The sequence below is a fragment of the Galleria mellonella genome, unplaced genomic scaffold, assembly GCF_026898425.1.
Source record: "Galleria mellonella isolate WM207_F2 unplaced genomic scaffold, CSIRO_AGI_GalMel_v1 utg56, whole genome shotgun sequence".
Classification (NCBI taxonomy): Eukaryota; Metazoa; Arthropoda; class Insecta; order Lepidoptera; family Pyralidae; genus Galleria; species Galleria mellonella.
The window spans coordinates 4,921,443-4,942,922 of NW_026442117.1; the positions used below are offsets into that span (position 1 = coordinate 4,921,443).

The 21,480-nt window shown below is 33.9% G+C and overlaps 2 protein-coding genes across 2 annotated transcripts; one reads left to right on the top strand and one right to left on the bottom strand.

Moving 5' to 3' along the window:
* Positions 1–5,271: 5,271 nt before the first annotated feature.
* Positions 5,272–16,771, bottom strand: LOC113516295 (sterol carrier protein 2). The gene is made up of 2 exons (XM_026900693.3): positions 15,369–16,771; positions 5,272–6,094 (listed from the first exon to the last, which is right to left on the bottom strand). Exons 1-2 carry the CDS (start codon positions 16,473–16,475, stop codon positions 5,591–5,593), a joined length of 1,611 nt encoding a protein of 536 aa, XP_026756494.1. The 5' UTR covers positions 16,476–16,771; the 3' UTR covers positions 5,272–5,590.
* Positions 16,772–17,134: 363 nt separating this feature from the next.
* Positions 17,135–21,367, top strand: LOC113516161 (uncharacterized). The gene is made up of 3 exons (XM_026900541.3): positions 17,135–17,381; positions 18,533–20,654; positions 21,100–21,367. Exons 1-3 carry the CDS (start codon positions 17,311–17,313, stop codon positions 21,235–21,237), a joined length of 2,331 nt encoding a protein of 776 aa, XP_026756342.2. The 5' UTR covers positions 17,135–17,310; the 3' UTR covers positions 21,238–21,367.
* Positions 21,368–21,480: the final 113 nt, after the last annotated feature.

Sequence of the window (21,480 nt, forward strand, 5' to 3'; positions counted from 1 at the left end):
CATGTGTTTTATTTCTTCAGTTATCCTGTTAATAAAAGAGTTTAATTTCATTAAATCATATGTGTATAGTTTTGAATTCACCTGATTTGGAACGACTGTATATCTTTCAAGATTTTGAAAAATAAACAAATTTGAAGCACTCAATAACTTTCTATATTTTTTGTTTGTAATGGAAAAAAAAATACTTAACTGATTTTAGAAATTCTTTCTTAGAATGTTACATTATTAACCAGTAAAATAGGTTGTGTTTTATTTAGAAAGAATCATGTGAATCGGAGACGGGTGGCTAATTTAAAAAAAAAATACATTCACGCTAACTTTTACTCACGACTTTGTCCGAATGACCAGGATATATAATAGCATATGTTAATCTCCACTGGTTGACTATTCTATAATAATTGGTTAAGCCGTTCAAACGCCAAGAGGTTAAAAACAATCTCGCTTTCACAAAATATTTGCATAATATTTCTATTTCTAAGGATTTCAGCCAGCAAGCAAGCTATATAAAATTGATAGAATTTTCGGCGTCATAATTGGTATTTTTACAGATAGTGATAAAGATTGACGACCTTTGAGATTGGTTAGTGTCGCAATGCTGTTGCCGGCGTCTTCCAGCTATCGTCCAATGACCAACAAGTAGAAAGCGCCTGATTGTGCACGTGAGCAAGCAATGTGAAAAACGTTTAGCTGATGTTTTATCAATTTTGATTTTAAAATTTATTTTCGGGAGTTTTTTTTTATTTATTTTTAATGGGTGATAATGAAATGGTAACCCTGTCCGCGCTATCGGTATACGCTAGCAGGGTACCAGTGAAGGATAATAGGTGACGATGAAAGCAGGTCATTTAGTCCATCGTGACGAGTTCCACTAGAATTAACCACGATGGTTTTCAGTGAGAACCGCGTGGAGGCCGACCTAATAGAATGTATTGTTAACAATGGGTCAATAAGACCCCATTACTAACAATCACTTGCCCCCCATTTGAATACGGGACCTATATTATGCCAATATTTAATCTTATTTAAGATGCAATTTTTTTATACAACTTAGAATGGCAATCAAGCTGACGGCCGACCTGATGGAAAGTGATAACCGTCGCCTATAAACATGAGCAGTACCATGGACATAACAGAGTATACTGTTTCGCCAATGATACCCCCATGCGTTGCCATTCCTGAGGACTCAGGTGTTATTCCTCTGTACCCTGTAAATTCACGCCATATCCCACCCTTCAAACCGAAACACCGCCATGCAAACACAACTGCTTCACGGTTGAAACACGAATGGAATGAATGTTATTATTATTAGTAATTCAATACAAATATTTATCTTAAATAAATTTTATGCGATAATATAGCGCCTAAAATATTGTAGAACCTATATGCCCAACACAACACAATATATGACAATAAAATAACAGGCGCCTAATCCCTGTCGAGAATGAACAATTTTTATTTTTTTGGGCCCCTGTTTTCAAGGGATTTTGGTATGATTCATCATCTCAGTGACCAGCAGCGGACAGCACTGTTGGTTATAGGCCTCCCCCATAGACTACCATAAGGAACGGTCCTGAGCCACCTGCATCCAATAACTCTCTGCAATGTATTTAAGTTCGTCGTTCCACCTAAAGGGTCTTCTCAAAGCCCATAACACCAAATTTAGCGTTAAGTTATATTTTTAGACTTTCTGTTTAACATAACTTGTTATGTGACGCAACTGTTATGTAGTATGAAATTATTTAAATTTGACTATGACGTGGTTAGGAGCCTTGAGTAAGTCATGCTCACTAAAATGTCCAAACAGTTGGTGGCGTGGTGGGCCGGGTGATTGAGTTCCCTGAAATATTGTTGACCGCAAAGATGGCTAGTTCCCCCGTCACACTCGTTAACGGGTACTGCCTGCAGGCATTGGTCTGCTCTGGTCATTGCAACCGATTTATTTTATTGATTTGTTTTAATTATATACTATATATTTTAAATTTTATGATCTGATACCGCTTAGTAGTTTGTATTGACGCATTATTTATATAGTTAAACTTTTCAAAAAAAAGCAATAACTGAATTTTTTGCCCGATTTTTTGGCTAAAATTGCGTTCCTAATGGGCGGTAATGAAAAAATGACTATTCAAAAATATTTAAATCCCAGTTTATTTAAAATAAAAAAACTTTTTTATTTTTTCCTATCAGAAGTTATGTATGTGGTTTCTATTCATCTATATTTTATAGATGTTTATAAACGTATTTATATTATTTATTAGGTTTTACCAGAGGGAGACTTTGTACATAAGTCGATTGCTTGGGTACCTCTGTCCCATTAGTGTTTCAACCGTGAAGCAGCTGTGTTTGCATGGCTGTGTTTTGGTTTGAAGGGTGGGATATGGCGTGAATTTACAGGGTACAGAGGAATAACACCTGAGTCTTCAGGAATGGCAACGCATGGGGGAGTATCATAAGCGAAACAGTCTACTCTGTTATATCCATGGTACTGTTCATGTCTATAGGCGACGGTTACCACTTTCCATCAGGTGGGCCGTCAGCTTGTTTACCAATCTAAGTTGTATAAAAAAAAAATAAAAAAAAGAGGTACCAGAGTGACCATTAATAGAAAGGTATGTAAATGTACACTCATTTAATAGTGCTACTGAGATTTTTATACATAAAATTTTTTTCAAAGATGTAATCTAATACGCAACCCACTATCTGCCTTGATAACCTTACAGATAATTTGTTTTCATAACTATCTACGAATACTTGTAATAAACATATTTGTATGATGTATTTATTCACTGTGCTAATTACTTTAATTTATCAAGGTTGTAAAACAAATAAACTTTAGCAATTACGATACACGTCAACAAATTAACAGCAAGCACTTTGTCCGAGCGCTAAATTGTTATCTCACTTATTTTCATGTACGTTGCCTTAATTTATTTGTGTAGGTAACGAATTCATGAATTCTATTACTCCCCGAAGGTTGATTGGGAGAGTGCTTTTAGCTTATTAAGCCCGTTTTGTGTAAATTATAATGTAGATAGAGGCATATGTGTGGGCTTATCACGCATTGGAAAATATTGAAACAGGATGTTAGAGATACGGAATTTATTTAAAGAAAAAATAAGTGTAAAGACAGTAAATAGAACTGTCCTTACGGAAGTAAGGGAGGGAAACCTGAGTGGGTACATTGCTAGCAATGTATCCACTTAGTAAGTCAATCTCTACGCAGTACGCAGTAGTATAAAAAAAAAGTATCCCATAGAAACCAACGTGATTAATTCGTAATGAATTCAGCACGATTAGCTAACTGACCTGCTCTCATCCTCACCTATCATCACTGGTGCCCCGCCAGCGTATTCTAATAGTGCAGGTGGAGTTAACATTCCATTATCATCCATTAAAAAAACTGTGTCCATCCAGAATATTCATTTATATTTACAAATAGGCTCATTTAGAAGGGTACCGGATGGGCCGTGCTCACCTCAGAATAAAGGGTAAAGCTTTAATCTTTAATCAAAGACATTATTTTATTTTATTTTTTATGCAACTTATAGTTACATCAGACAGATCAAGGAAGGAATTGGTTTCGTGTTGTATCAAGAGGTGAAGAGACTCGCTGAAAGTCGCAGCGAGTGGCAAGAGTTCCACCGAGAGCGCAGCTCTTAAATAGGATAGATATGCTACATATATGGTACTGCTCATGTCTATAGGCAACGGTTACCACTTTCCATCAGGTGGGCCGTCAGCTTGTTTGCCATTCTGTTGTATAAAAAAAAAAATACGCCGATTATTTTGCACAAAGGGAGGATTTGGGCAAAATCATTTAGATAGAAAGGATATATTTATTCTGTCCACAAGTAACTTGTATGTTGTGTTCCGGTTTGAAACTTCCAAAATAACAGTAAATTACTGGGTGACTCAAGATCACGATAATAGTTTGAATGTCGTGCGAGTACCCAAAACCTGTTGTCGTTGTTGTAAATGTAGGTATATGGTATGCAGTTTCTTCTTACCATTAAGAGGACATACACCTTTGCAACCAATGTTTTCAGACCAATTTAACAAGGTAACGACCATTTACGCATCGCTACTGGACATTGTCTTTTTAAAATGTCCATAAAAGGATAATATTAGTTTACTATCACCACGTCAGTCAGGGTTTTATTGGATGGAAATGGAATGGTAATCTCGTCTGCGGTATCGGTATACACCGGCGGGGCACCAGTGAGAGATGACAGGTGTGGATGAAAACAGGCCGGTTAGTCCATCTTGATAAATTCCACAAGAACTAATCATGATAGTTTCCAGCGATACCCACGTAGAAGTCGACCTGATAGAGTATATTGCTAGCAATGGGGCTGTTGAACCCTATTACTCCCTTCCTATTATGTTTTTCCCACCACACCAGCCAGTGGTCTTACTTTCTTTAGTAGTCTCATTCACTAGCAAATTTTGTGTTTTTTTATCCTAGTCGCTTTGGGGGGAAAAACGATTGTTAGTAATGGGGATTAGTAGCCCCATTGCTAGCAATATACCCTGTCAGGTTGACCTCCCCGTGGTTCCCCTTGGAAACAATCGTGATTGATTTATTGTTAAATTCGTCACGGGCTAATTGACCTGCTTCATCCTCACTGGTGCCCCGCCGGTGTAGTCCGATAGTGCAGGCGGGGTTACCATTCCATTGTCATCCATTAAAAAAAACCTGGTCGCTTGTATATTCTGGGGATTAATTGGAAAGAGAGCATTGGCTTTTTACAAAGCCCTCCCCTATGAGGGGGTTTTACCAGTAGTGGTCACGCTAGGCAGGCGAGTTGGTAACCGCAGTTGGGTTTTGGTGATTTTTAGTAGGAATACCGTTGCCCATCCCTCGACCATTAACATGAACATGAAACGGACATACTAATGTAAACAATATAACTTTCGTCTGGTTTTGACACTGTAGAAGAAAGTATAGCGATCGCTCACTGCTTGCAGATAGGACGACGATAAATGCGTTGTTGCGAAACGATGGATGCAGAAGGTGCATTTGGTCGGTTTCAACAGAACTTAACGAACATTTAAATAAATAAATATAATAATCGAAGTGTTTCTACGACAACTTCAATGATACTAGATTCTATTTTTTTGTTAAGTTCTATTGAAAAACTTTAGTTACTTGTGCCACTCTAAACGTAAAGTCCACTGATAAACACTCTCTTTATCAGTGGACATTGAATAGCCGAAATGGTGATAATTACATGTCATATTTGGCGATAAATCAAAGATGAATAATAAAAATATGTTTATATAAAACTGTTTAATAGAAACAATAATGACATTGATAAAATATACACTGGAATGGTATAGCATAGAGGACATGACCATAACACGTAATAAAATATAAATAGAGAATCTTACAAATAAAACTTAGAACCCATAGAGAAATATTTTGAGAGCAGCATATTATGAACTATTTGGAATTATAAATTAAAAGTATAAAACTAGACCAGACGCTAAACTCCTTGTGCAACTATACAATAGTCGTTTAAAATACCCCATACCTCAGTTCCGTAACCAAGAAGAAATTACTTCGCACTTAACTAATATATAGAGATATTTACAGTTTAGACCGAAGCTGTTCGATTTTACCAGTGGCATGACGCTGTAAATCTGTAAGCTTCATCGCGAGCCCCATATTTCCTTGTACCTTAACTTTTCCTTGGAAAAATGCCTTCTGGGGATTCAGTTTGCCAGAAATCAGATCAGCCACATCTTCGTCGTTAATTGTGAATGTTACATCGGGTTTCTCTTTGCCGTTGTATGTGACTTTTCCTTTGCCCTCTTTAGCGTTAATCACCCAGTATCCTTCCGCGCCATTGGGTCCGTTCCTCACTCTGAAACCGTAGATGCCTCGTACTTTCTCGACGAGTTTATCTTCGTCATCTTGCATAGCCTGTTCCAGGAATTGCATGTATTTGTATACTTTGAAGTCTTCGGGACTGTTGGCGATGGCGGCAACTTGGTTGGGGGAGACATTGGTGAATCCTTTGCGGTACATGGCTATAACGACTGCTCCACCGAGACCCAAGTTGTGTTGTAAGGCTATTTTGGCACCGGGCACCTGTAAGGTACAACGTATTGATTAATATTACAGTAATATTAAATTTTCGCTTTATGTTCATTCCGTTATTAACACCAAGGTGAATCTTGACATGTGTACATGCATGATGGACAGATATTGTATTTTAATTATTTGTAATGTAAGTAAATATCGTCGGCGAATGTGGAAAACTAAATTCAATTTTTGTACTTTAAGATCGTGATTTTTTTTTTAATTAGTGTTTCCATGTAATTTTTAAATTAAAATTTGTATTTTAAAAAAAAAAAAATCTTATAAAAATATCCTCCAGTTATTAAATCGTCATAGTCGTAGAATAGTGACGGATCTTTATATGTAATCTTTGTCAGATCCGTCAGTATTCTACGACTATGACGAAATATAATAAATAAACGAAAAAAAGTCAATCGTATACACGTATCTTTGTCAATGTAAAATTATGTTGTTCAATTATCTTAACTACAATATTATACATGTACGTACACAAAGGTGAACCGACTATAAGTTTAAAGTCTATCGAGTAGGCTTGGGTATTATTAACTGTATATAGTTGCAATATATGTATATTGACCAACTATATATTTGATATTATCTGCTAGCAACACAGCCGTTCAGGACTGGCTAATATCCAATATCGGACTCTATGCGATACACTCATATGTGTGAACCGATTTAGTAACAGATATGCCACGATAGATATTTTTTTGTACTGCTGTAGTAATTAGTATTACGATAGATATTGGCCTCATTTGGTTATAACCCTATAACATGCATGCACCCACATGCACGATGGCGATTTCTACTAAACGACCATAGCGGATATCGATATTAGTAATATCTAAAACAGATTCGATTTAAATGAATCATGAGTGCTTAATAGATAGAAGCTAAGATTATATAAGATATAAGTATTTCAATATTTGATTGAACGAACGGTTCGTGTGAGTAAACGGCCGAGTAAAAAGCACATTTATGACTACTTTCTTTCCATTATGCTATGTATTAATTTTCTAATATAGAATAAATAGTTATGTAAACATTTATTTTTTTAAGTTATTAAAAATAATAAGTGTATGTTATAAATAACAGTCAACAATTTAAAATTTAATAAAATAGAAGGTGTATGTAAGAGAGGCCGTGTAAGCCGTGCCTGAACCATTGTTTTTAACGGTACCAAATATATTTATTTTTTATTAAAGAAAACACAACAGCTAGGAAATTACATAATAAAAAAAAAACAGCAAAGACAATCAACTAAATTAAACTTAGAGTAACAAAATTATAGTAGTACACACATAAATATAAATATATAGTTACAATATCTGATATTCACGTTAAATAATCAGTATCGATTCGATATTGCTTAATGGCGATATTACACAACCTTACTATGGAGGTGCCTACCTACCCAACTTGAAGAACAAACGACTATGAGAAATGAAAATAAATATGTTTTAAAAATAATAAAATTGCAACTAGACAATGTTTGTTCATGGGAGATATTTGGGAAAAATGCTACGAGGGACCATAATAAGAGAAATTTTGTCTGTTTGTATGTTTATTCCGGCATTACGTAAAAACTATTGTACAAAATTGGATGCGGTTTTTACAGTTGTATTTCCGAAGGTCTGATATAAAAACTGATAATAATCATAATAATAATAACTGATGTATGATTTAACTTACTACGTCATTTAGAAGTAATTATTCTAATTGGTTTTCCTTCTTTTAAAAATCCACGCGTAGGAAAAGAAATCTCTCCTGTTTATAATATCAGTACAGATTATTAGGTATCCTTGAAGACTGAATTTATAGTACAGTTATATTATATATAAAATCTTATTTTAGTCCAGTTGGCATAGCCAATAATATGACAAATTTAACAAACAACTTTCTAAAACCGTTAGAACTTAGACTAAAAAACTTTCACTCGAATAAGACACTACGGTTAATAACATATATAAACCTAATATCACTTCATACTGGGGGCAATGGGATTGTTAGCAATGAAATTTAAGTTTCATTGCTAGTAGTATACGCTATTAGGTCGACCTCCACGCGATCCCCCCTAGAATAATTCTTGTTGCATACGTCACGATGGTTAACTGACCTGTTTCACCTATCATCCCTCACTGGCGTCCCGCCAGTGAATACCGTTATGTCATAAATGCATAAATAAAATTCGTATGATCCTGGCATAGAATGGACCATCCCTTCCTTTTCCATGGGTGTTGCACGAGGCCACTAAGGGAACTTAACGGTTGAGAAATGGGTAGCAACGTCCCTCTTAAAACATTACCAAAACCTAACTGCGGTTTCCAACCTGCCTGCCAAACGTGGCAACTACTGGAAAAATCTCCCAATAGGGGGAGGCCTATGTTCAGCAGTGGACAGTTATCGACTGATTCATATCAGTCATATGATCTTGACTGCATAAATAAATTGCTGATAAGGTATACAAACGATGCAAAATTGTTGTATTAAATATCAACGATAGCCACTTATTACTAACTTCACCTATTACTATCTTCTTGACTACTTAAAAGTGATAGGACACATAACAGAATCTAATACCATAGACAAATTATTCTTTTTTTATCCAAACACCGCGATTCGAGGCCGGTGAAAGTAAGAAAAGTTGATTTGTAGAATAACACAAGTACTTTTGATGTAAATTCAAAGAGAACGTCGTATTTCACCCGTATATCGTGTAAGTTATGTGATATCTATACCGATTCGCAAGCGATTTTGTTTATTTTTTTATACCATTCGATTGTAGAATCGATTCGATTGGTACATTGCATTCGATAGTGTACCATATAAATTTTGTGACAACGAAAATTATTGCTTTTTCGTTTGAAATAAATCACAAAACATATTTGGGTACAAGAAAAAATGGATTACAACCAAATACGAATTTTCATAGAAAACTGTAACCTAAGCATACATTGATCATTTTAATACACAAGTGTCTAATAGCCGTTCCATCACAAATGTATTGTTTTTATTTTTAAAATTAACTTTACAATATAGTTTTTTCTCCAATTTATTGAGTAACGCAATAAGTAATATAGTATTAATTATATATTTTGGTATCCTTTTACGTAGATAAGAAGAGTTTGGGCTCTTTTTGGCATTCGTGGCATTTTTGGCATTCTTTTTGGCTTTTTGGAATTCGTGGCAAAATACTCTTTTTATTTATTTACATTTGTAAATAAAAAAAACCTATTCAACATTCAACGCGTTGATATATTGACAAAGTTCGAAAATGGAATGTTTTGCATTGGTTTGGCCATTTGGAGAGGATGGATGAAAGAAGAATTACGAAAGAGATTAATCGATCACGAATAAAAGCGATCTCGGTAGGGGCCGCCCTATACACGCAGTATGTCGACCAAATAGGCGACCTGCTGAAGAAAGGCCAAATTAAAAGTAAGCAAATTAGTAAAGTACTAGTTTAAAAAAACAACCATAACCGGCGAGCATATATGAAAAGTTTGATAAATGTGGAGAAAGCGAAAGAGGTCTGTTTGAATCGAAGCAATTGGCTTTCCATTATTTCTGTTTACTCCAACGGAAGACAGTCGTAAGAGAAGTTTGTTACCTCTCAGTGCCTTAACCAATCATTATGGAATTGGGTGTAAACACAACACGCCCTATATGGGATGGAGGATCAAAACCACTTTTTATCCCGGTCACACAAGCAAAGTCGCGGGTAAAAACTAATGATAATATAAATTGACATAAGGGGTCAAATCTATCTTGTCAATTTAACTATATCTTACATACATATATGGAGCAATAACCTAGCATTGATAACGTTTATGCATAAAGATAACAGGATGCAATACTAACACGACATAAAATATGTTAAATTTATCAGTGAATTACATTATATTTATTAACTAACAAAGTATCACAAAATATTTTTTTAAATTCTATTATCATAAACGTTTTTATTTTCTTTTTTAGTTACACAGTTTTTGCACCAACTAGATACCGTCTTTTTTGCTTTTCCCTTCTACCCAAAGGTTGTCTGGAGATTGCTTTATTGATAAGACCGCTTTTTAAACTTTACACACACACACACACACACACACACACATATATATATGTGTGTTATTGGCTGTATTCATAAGAGACTTAGTATGTAAATTATTTTTTAAGAACTCTGGATTTTTTGTATATGTATATATATATTCTTTGATAGGTATAATAAAGAACAACGATGACTACTTCGTTCATCATACTCGAGAACGTTTGTAGGGACTGGTTTGTTCAATAAACATTACCTATTTTTCCCTATTTATTTTATGGTTTATAAGAAAAGGGGAAACTATGATAATTTACCTAATATATTCTAGTCTAGTCGAGTCTAAATGATCGCATTAAATCCTGTATCTTATTTATTTATTTAATTTTCTTTATGAAATGCAGCGTGAAAGTATTAAATATCAAAATTTAATGTATTGTTGATATCAATAACTATGCTATTGTTTATATTCTAAATGCCTTTTAAACTACTTCATACCTGATATAATTTAGAAAGAGTAACTTTTGCTGGTTCTTCTTAACACAAAATAACATTTTCAAACCTAATTAATACTTAGTGCAATAAAATAATAATAACATTAAAGTCTTGTGTAAACAAGCATATTTAAATTTCATATCTTATCTATAAATTTGTTGGAAAATAACATTGTATATAAAAACAATGTTAATAACAAAACTAGATATTGTTCCGCAAAAAAAAAAAAAAACCACAAAACGTGACCAAAGTAATAGTGGACAGCAACTTCTCTATTCTTATTTTAAATAAATAAAATGCAACGATAGAGGACGAAATGTTCCATAGACAATTTATGATCAACACAAATAAAACATACGTTCTAAGTTTATGGTTGAAATAAAACTAATTTATTCAAGCCAGCGTTATTGACTCATTATATATTAGCGTATTAATGAAGTACCTATCTGCTGTATCATTGTTTAACCCGTCAATTTATACATAGATATATGCATACAAAATTACAAAAGGGAGCCATCACTTACAGTTTTGAGATTTCGTTATTAGAGAATGTACGAGTAAAATTGGCGATTCATGTCGAAAGTATTACACAATTTCTTGGAATTTAAAAAAATATATATTAAATATTTATAAACCAATAAAATTAAATAATTGTAATTACCTAAGCAATATTTTATTATATTTTTTTCACAATAAGAACGGTATTAATTCGAATTATTATTTAAAATTTTATGATTTCAAATTTCGAATGGCAATTATACGTCCACGCGGGAAGGGACTTACCTCTATGATAAAGAAAACAAAAAACTCCAAAATCTATGGATAAAGCCACTTTTAAATGCTAATTAAAAGAATAACATACAAATAGTATTGCAGGAAATAAGAGTTACATTACAATTGTAATACGCTAATAAAACACTAACCCCTTTATCCACAAAAACGTCTACATCTCGTAAAACTATTTAAGCTATTGAACTATTTTGTCTCTTTTCTCTTGTGCTATATTCTGAATTTGAAAGAAAGTGACAAAACAAAATAATAATTTAAATAAGATTTGTTTTAATTTTTATGAAAAAGGGTAAATAATTAACCTATATTGATATTTTCGCCAGAATCGAAGTAGCCACTTTATTGCAGTACAAAATCTTAAATTATTAACCGATTTAGAAAAAAAGGAGGTTCCCAATACGATTTTTAAATTTATACTCGTGTTGGTTATTTATAAATTATTGTTGGAATACTTAGGTTTTTTTTTATTAAATGTCTTAACCCTTAAATACCTGAAGTTTCAAATTTGATACCGAGGCTTGCATTGTTTCATTGTTAAATAAATTTAAATATTTTGATCACCGTAATGCCTAAAGTATCAAAAATGATACAAAATTTTTTTTTTCAAAATAAATATTTAAAAATATCGTTTTGATTTTTTTAATTATATTTTTTGATTAGGCTAACTGGCCTGTTTTCATTCTCATCGATCACCCTTCACTGGTGCTCCGCCAGCTTATTCCGTTAGTGCAGGCGGGGTTACCATACCATTTTCACTCATAAAAAAAAATCTACATACATACATACATAGCTCACAGCTGACTCATAGACCTATAACAGTGATAATCATTTTTAATCGCTATCACATAAGGATGTTTCTTATTATCAAAAAGACCTTGATGAAATTATCGTGATTATTTATGGATTTTTTTTGTATAATTATACCTATTAAATATTTGATAACAAAGTCAGTGCTTACATTTATGCACGACCTTAGATCTAACAAATATAGATGAAGCACGGACAGTCAAACGTACCAAAAAAACAGTTTGCCAATTGTTGACTGGTACGTAATTTCTTTTTAAACGAAACAAAGCTAGTCATCTTTACATTTTACATTTTAAAAAGTGGTTATTGTGACATAACGATAATAGTTGGACATATAGTATCGCTAAGTTTTTTGTAGTTATTGATATTTTTTTCAATATTGTAGAACATACTTTTGTTCTATCACCAATAGTTTCTGCAGCGCACGCGACGAAAGATATTTTATAGCATTTTTTACATCTTGAGTTACGTTACTAAAATTTTAGTAAGGATCCCTAATTTTTTCTAGCAATAAATATAGCCTATGTTATTCAGGATGAATGTAGCTTTCTAACGGTGAAAGAATTTTTGAAATCGGCAAAGCAGTTTTTGAGTTTATTCATTACAAACATATACACAAAAATATAAATCTTTCCTCTTTATAATATTAGTGTAGGTGTAGATGTAGAAGTGTAGACTAGTGTAGAAATAAAACATAAAAAATACAATAGAGTTGAGAACTTCCTTCTTTTCGAAGTCGGCTAAAAAGGATGCATATGATTTCAATTTTATTATGACATCCCACTGATGTTGTGACGTCACAAATGTTTTCTCATGAACCATTTTTAATGGCAAATTTTGATAAAATTGTGATTGGCATATACAGAACATGCGTGGAATTTGCACTTCGAATGACTTTGCCCCAGTAATACATTCTGAATAATTAATACGTATAATAAAATCGTAACTGCTCGCTGTCTGTACATGGAAGATATATAAGAAAAACTATTATAGAGAGGCTTTACGAACGCAATAAACACACAAAATAATGTTTTTTTGAATTTTCGTCTGTTTGTCTGTACGTTTATGCAACGCTAATCTCAAAAAAAAAATAACCAATTTGAATGCAGTTTCCACTAATGCGCTACATTATCAGTTTGCTCCACTTAATATTTAGCGTCTATTTCAATCGGTTCATAAATAAAAAAGCTATATCAATATAAAGAAACAAATATAAATATACAGCAATAAGACCGCCTTACTGTACTTATACAATTGTATCGTTGTATTTGTAAATTGTTTTGTTTATTTCCTATATTGTATAATGCAAATAAAGTATACTCATTCATTCATAAAATGCTATAAAATTATCGACCAGTCGAATTGGCTGAAATTTTTTTATTATATATGAGTGTGTATTGATTTTTAAAAATTCTGTCTATACGTGCGAAGCAGAGTCGGATCGCTAGTTTGAAATAAACGACATATGTAAAACCTAATTTCTGTATATAAATAAGTTAATATAAGCAATTGGTTAATCATTGTTATTCTGGAATAGTCTAGGTACTAACCAGTATTGCCAACCTAGACTATTCCGACAGGTCATTAACTGTGCATGTGAGTGTGGTTACGCTCGCATACATAATAACAGCAGGACGAACTAACCGACACGCCCTATACTTATTAATTTGTTAATTTTTATACTTAGATTATATAGACAGGGTGTTTCCTTTATAACTTCTATATTTATTTTGTCTACTCATTTTATTTATTAAACAATTTAATAAATATAAAAAATATAGATACGTCAAGATATATTATATGTATATATAAGAATATTAATAAATAAAAAACAAATCAGCTAATTTGACAAAAAGTTGACCCGTATTCGATGTACACAAAGATATATAATCAAAGTGTTTATTATACACTAGTGATCCGAGCCGGCTTCGCACGAGTAGACAGAAGTTTCAAAAATCAATACATATAATAAAAAAAAAAAAGTTTCAGCCAATTCGACTGATCGTTTAAGCCGTTTCTTAGATCAGCGTGCACAAACGTACAGACAAACAGAATAAAATTCTAAAAATGATTGTTTTGGATTCTATGACGTTCTTTAAGCCTCGCTATAATAGTTTTTCTTATATATTTTCCATGTACAGATAGCTAGCAGTTACAATTTTATTATATCTAGGAATAGTATATAATAATTTAAAATTACCACTATTAAATATTACTTTCTCGAAAATGATTTAGTTTTACGAAAACAATAGGTACCTACAATGTGTTCGCAGGCAATTTTCTATGCCTAACATTTGATAACTGCTACTCGAGATTGTTTATCGCGACATTTGACTCGTCGTAACTTTTGTAACTACACATAATATCGGACTAGGACTTTGAGACTGTTTAGAAACATGAAAGGAAGGTCGATTCATTATAATACTCACAATGACAAACCTAATGGCCCACATGAAAACACCATTATGAAATGAATGGAATGTAATGTAATGCCCATGGTGCTAACTAGCCCTAATTTTGGGGAAGGGATTGTTGGTAATGCGAACTACCAGTTCCATTGCTAGCAATATCTATATATACCCTGTCAGGTCGTCCTCCACGCGGTCCCCCCTGGACACCATCGTGCTAAATTCTAGGTGTAACATCACGATGGGCTAACTGCCTTTTCACCCTCACTGGTGCACCGCCAGCGTATACTGTTAGCACAGGCGGGGTAACAATTTCATTATCATCCATTAAAAAAAACTATCCCTAATTTTTCGGATTTGTCTTATTGCCCAGAGTACTTTTTATTGAGTAATACTGGTGTGCATAAGTATTTAAATAAGGTTTCGGAAGTCTTTTGCCATATTAATTGTATGATATCTAATTAACTTCAAAGTTCATTGTTTATCAAATACTAAAAGGGGACTCTATCAGTCCTGAAATTACTGATAAGATACTATTAAAGTAATATGCAAAATGAAGTTATTAACTGTAGAAATCATATGAATAAAACAAACACAATAAGCTCCAGTCTCCCAAATAACATGAATCCTTGAACAAAGTGTAAACTGAGATGTAATCAATATGAAATAGTGAAACGCCCAAGTCTCCCAAGTGACACAAACCCGCAAGACAATAACTCTTTTAGGCTGCACATCATTAACAAACCTGTCTGGGACCAGCCTCTCCTCGGAGCTGCCACACGAGTTCAGCACACTGAGCCAGACCAGTCGCTCCCAGCGGGTGCCCTTTAGCTATTAATCCACCACTCGGATTAACCACCACTCTGCCCCCATATGTGTTGTCACCAGCATCAATAAACTTCCCAGCTTCACCTTCTCCACACAACTGTAGACCTTCATATGTGATCAATTCATTGCAGGAGAAGCAATCGTGGAGTTCCACTACATTAATTTGGTTGGGAGATATGCCTGTCTTTTCGTATAAACGTTTAGCAGCCAGTGCTGTCATGTCAGTGCCAGCTATTTTCATGAGACTGTTTTCTTCGAAAACAGCAGCAGTATCAGTAGCCATTTCCATACCAAGGATTTCTACGGCCTTGTTCTGTAAGCCGTACCGGATGACAGCTTCCTCAGACATGAGGATAGCAGCACCGGCTCCATCACTGGTTGGGCAGCACTGCAATTTAGTTAGTGGACCATAGACCTTCCTGGAGTTCAAAATCTCCTCCACTGTGTATTCCCTCGTGCTTTGGGCGCGGGGATTCTTTGCACCATGACGGTGATTCTTTGCAGCAATCTTAGCAAAGTGAACTTCTGTTGTGCCATATTTCTTCATGTGCTCAATACCTGCGTTCCCGAAGAACTGTGGTGTCATGGGCGCGGGCGCTATCTCAGACAGATCTGCCATTTTCATGACGTGCCTATCCATGGGGTTTGTTCTATCATTAAATGCACCGCCACCTAATGGACCGGCTGCCATCTTTTCAAAACCTAATGCTAATATTACATCACTATTCCCACCTTCGATAAGCTGTTTGGCGAGGAAGAGAGCATTTGAACCTGTAGAACAATTGTTGTTGACGTTGTAGATGGGTATACCGGTCATGCCGACTTGGTACAAGACACGCTGACCGCATGTGGAATCTCCAGAGACATATCCACAGACCGCCTGTTGAATAATCTCGTATTTGACACCAGCATCCTTAAGGGCTTCCTGGACAGCCTCTTTGCCGAAATCTGGATAATCTCCACCAGTGTTAGGTTTGACGAACTTCGTCATTCCAACGCCAACAACGTACACCTTTCTAGGCATTTTGTAAATATAATAATTACCTCTTGACTGTGACGACGACGAACACGAACTGGTACTGGTTAAAATAAGCAACAAAATTTATGTTAATATTCTTGCTAATTATTTGATGATAATTATATCAGATAATGAAAATTAATCTAATAATATTATCACTAATACTTTGATTGTGAAGTCGAGATTAAGCAAAACTAGTCTATTGTTCTATTCCATGTAACAAAATGAAAGAAAATTACTATAAACGAGCGAATCGAGTTCATAACACACTGAACAAATTGATCAAAGTACAATGAATGAATGAATGGATTATGAGTGAATGTTGATTTGCACGTCATGGAAAGATTGAATAAGACCATAGATATTTTACTTTTTTTGCTTATGGTCCGTGTAGATGGGTGCTGAGCGATTCATCACCGAACGTCATGTAAAATATTTATTTTCGCCTGTAAACTTGTAAAATAGAGAAACTAAAAAATCGACTTCAAGCAACAATAATAGGAAAGGGACAAACGGTGAATTACAAAAATATCTTCATCCGTCGAAGTATACATCTGGAGTCCTTTCATCCAGATAAATATATTTCCTCTATTGGTCTAGCAAATCTCAAGTATAAACGAACAGATTTTTTTGTTTATTTATTTTACTAGTTGCAAAATATTGGCTAAAGATATTGGCAACTAGAAAACTATATAGTGAAGTTGCTTTTCTGAATTCAAAACTGTAATAAAACAAGACATTAACATTTTGTAAAACACATAATAGTCAAATTTGAAATTTTGAGTTATTAGAATAATTTATATATTATTTCGGCTAAAATAAATTTCTCTAGTAAAGAACAATGGCTTTGGACAAACAAAGAATATTAAGTGAATTAGGTAGTGTTGTGAACCAACTTCAGAGTGCTGATTGGTAAGTAATTGTGTGACGGACTATAATACACCAACGCGTGGTTATTGCGCCGTTCTGTGGAGACTGCGGTTTTCGTACATAAACTGTTTCTGATAATTTTTACATAACATGTAAAAATATGAACAACAAATCGATATCTGAGAATGACAGTTTTGTAAAGTATATTTTTACTCTCAGACCGAAATATTATAATATATAATACCAATAAGGCCTCCTCGTTTCTAATTGCTGTGCCCTACAGGGTCTACAATGTACTGTATCAATTACTAACATCTTTTATAATATTATTGTAGAATGCAATAAATAAATTGAATTGAATTGAAAAAAAAAGTGGCAATGCACGCTTTGCTACTTATGACCAAAATAGGTGCCAGGAATGAACACTCTATGAACTCTATAGCCATATGAATAATTGGTACTTAGATGATAGACTACGAAAATATAAACCAATGTACAAATAGATCGAACTTAAAAAAATAAATTTAAACCTAATTAAATCGCATCTGTATCATCACATCGTATTGCCGTGTGGTCTCGGCATAGACAGATAGGCGACCCCTTCCTTTCCCGTGGGTATCGTAAAAGTCGACTAAGTGAGGACGAGGGATGGGCAGCAGCGTCCCTCTTAAAACATCTTTAAAGCCTAACTGCTGCGATTACCAACCCGCCTGCTAAGTGTGGCAGCTACTGGCAAAACCCTCCAAGGGGGAGGCTTATGTTTAGCAGTGGACTTTAACTGGCTGATATGATGAAATCGCATTTACCAATAGAGTTCTTAGTTACTTATCTATTTGTATACTGGATTTATACGATAGAATATTTATAATGTAAGTCAAAAAGACGCTGACAAGATCTGACAATTTAATAATGGCTCAAAAATTATTTAATTCGACACAGAATATTCCGGCAAAAGACCTAATATCGTTTCATAATGTGACCCAACCGAGAATCTATAGGAAATAAATTTTATAATTCATATCTACCTATGATGTGACTAATCGATACAGAGGATTAAATTGCTCAAGTTTTATATAGCTCTTAGTTAATTGAACTGTTGGAGTTTTTTCTATTATTAGATTTATTTTGCTATGAAACAGCAATTTGTATATTGCAGATAAATAATATTTTATTTCATTATTTAAATTTTTCAGTGGTTGTATGGGAAAGTTATTCTCGAACCCTTGTCAAGGTACTACCACGGGTGCTTCATTACCGACTTGTGACGGATATCGACGAGGATGTTGTCATGGACATCACCAGGGATATAGCTCACCCTGTGCTGGGGAACCATGCTCTAATATGAATTCTATGAACTATTCTATGAACCAACCATGCATGGGTCAGTGCAATCCACCGAAACTTTACGCAGATACTTATAATTATTTAAACAAAAATCTTATGCAGCCTACGATCAAAGAAGTATATAATGATTTAAAAACAATCACACCTGCAAACACTATAATGAATAATCCTATGGCAAGACAATTAGGCCTCTCTCAAGGTTATGCTAGTATGCCGGCACAGAGTAATATGGTAGGCACGAACCAAACTTCTACGTTAGGAGGCTCCATGAATCAAAATAATGCAGAGAATATGGGTGGAATGTCTGTTGGTTATTCCTTGCAAATGGATAATTCAGCGAAATCTCAACAAATGGGTAATATGCAAAACGTTCAATCACCGAATCAAACCAATCAGCCACCAAGGCATATGAGCCAGCCAATGGGATATATAGGTGGAATGGGAGCTCAAATCGTTAATATGATGACGGGCGATAGCGGATCTAAAAACAGAATGTCTGGGCAGGTTGATCAATTGGTGGAACCTATCCAAAGCAATACTTCGTCGTCTCTAAATGTAAGTGGATATAGTACTGGTATAAAAACGATGGACATGAATTACGGGCAACAAAATCATTCAAATTTACAGAGTCCGGTTTCTCAATATCCGCCTAAGTTAAATGTTTATCCTAAAGATCTAATTCATAGTAACCAAATTTCAAATTACATGACACAAAATAATTTAACTTCTGGGAGTCATGGAGTTGACCAAATTAGTAATATGGAACATGTGAACTGGAATCCTGCAGTTCAACAAATATCAGCTCCAAATCCCAATATATACGGTCAACACACTCCAGGAATCACAAAGTTTAATGAGATGTTCCCAGGTGTTAAGCAAGGTGGTGATCTTGGATTTGATCCAATGGCTATAGCCATACAAATGAACCCTGCTAACCAACAGAAAGCAGCTATGGATACAATACAAAAATTGATGACTGGGAACGGGACAGTTCGTGATTCAAATCCTGCTGTAATTGCCGCTAATGCTGCTAATATTAATATTCCACAAGGGAATAATATGTCGATGCATGCAAATAATCAAATGCTAAACCAAAAAGTCTCTGATCAGCAAGTCTCCCTAACTAGTCACATAACAAATCGATCTCAACCAGTGCCGCAACTAATTACTAATCCCAATAAAATGATTAACAATCAAATATCGCATCAACAAAATTATGCAACTCAACAAATACAGCAACATCAACAACAGAAAATAGTAGAGCCTAATACTAACGCTATGATACACTCATTAAATCTTTTAGATGGAAATGAAACAATTGAGAATCTTAATGCTCAAACACAACGGTCTATGCTTCTTGATAAAACTTTGCCACCTTCAACTTCCATTCCAATGCCGAAAATGACAAAAGAACCAATATTTCCGGTAAACGCGTCAAGGAACCAAACTATTTATACGAATCCACAAAAAACTTATCAATACAATACACTTGGGCAACCTATTCAAATGATGTCGGCGAAAATGTATCATTCTTCAGAGCCGCCACTACCTCAAACGCTATCACCGCAGCCATTACTTACAAAACCAAGGAACCAAATGAAATATAGTAATGTAAAAAACACTATTAGTAAGACATCTATTGCTGGAAATAGAGCAGTAGGTAAAACACCCAGTAGAAGCCAATTGCAACAAATTTATAATCAGTATAAGGGTTCCCAGTCCTTTACTCAGCAGAACATAAAACCTTATTCTCAAGCTTATGATAATGGCTTAACTTACTCTGAGGGGAATGTCACGCATAGAATTGCAAGTCCACCCCACCAAACGCCTATAGTTGAAAAAGTTGGTGGTGACACTATAGCCAATAAAGCTTTAATAAATATTAATGCAGCAAATAAAGTAAAACAAATAATGGAACAAATTGGTGACGTACCGGCAACCAAACCTTGTGAAGATAATACTCTTGATAAGGTAAATATATCACTTTTCCTATTACTATAAATTTGAATGGTCATTTTTATGAAAAATAAAAAAAAAAAAACTTTTTCAACCGTAAAAAAATCTACATGGGAAAAAATTCTATCGTATTTTATATAATTATCACAAATTGTTGAAGATATCGAATGACATGAAACATGTTATTAATTAAAAATAATATTATTGTCCATTTATTTAGTATCATTAATCCAGATACCTCTCTTAAATTAGGTTTGAATTTGTATATTGGCACATTCATAGCTATAATATATAGAGTATATATGAAGGCAATATTATAGTTTCTATAATATCAAACATTTATTTTCTCTTATCTCAGTCCTTTTTACCTATTTTTCATAGAGCTTAAAGATTATTTTCTACATTTTCTTGCAGTTCCATACTTTGTACTCAAAATTTAAATGTTATTTTCTTGTTTAAGGCAACACCTATAAAGCAATCCAAGTTAAGAAATGGTTTACAAGACATGGTTTATACTTCATATCCTACTTCTACAGCTTGGTCTTTTCATGGTAATCGTGCACCATTGTCTCCTGGATATAGATACAAAGCTTATTAACAAATACTGTTGTCATAATGAAAATACCTACAAGATATATATTTTATTGTAGGTAATTTGTATGTTATTAAATTGATTCTGTTTAATGAATATTTTCATGATTTGTAATATTCATGGATTTGTTTTAGATAATTAAATATGTTTATAAAATTGTCTTCTTTATATTAAAAAAAATGATAACTACACAATTTCTGTTATCCAATCCACACTGATGGATAATTATCATAGATGTATTTACTTCAT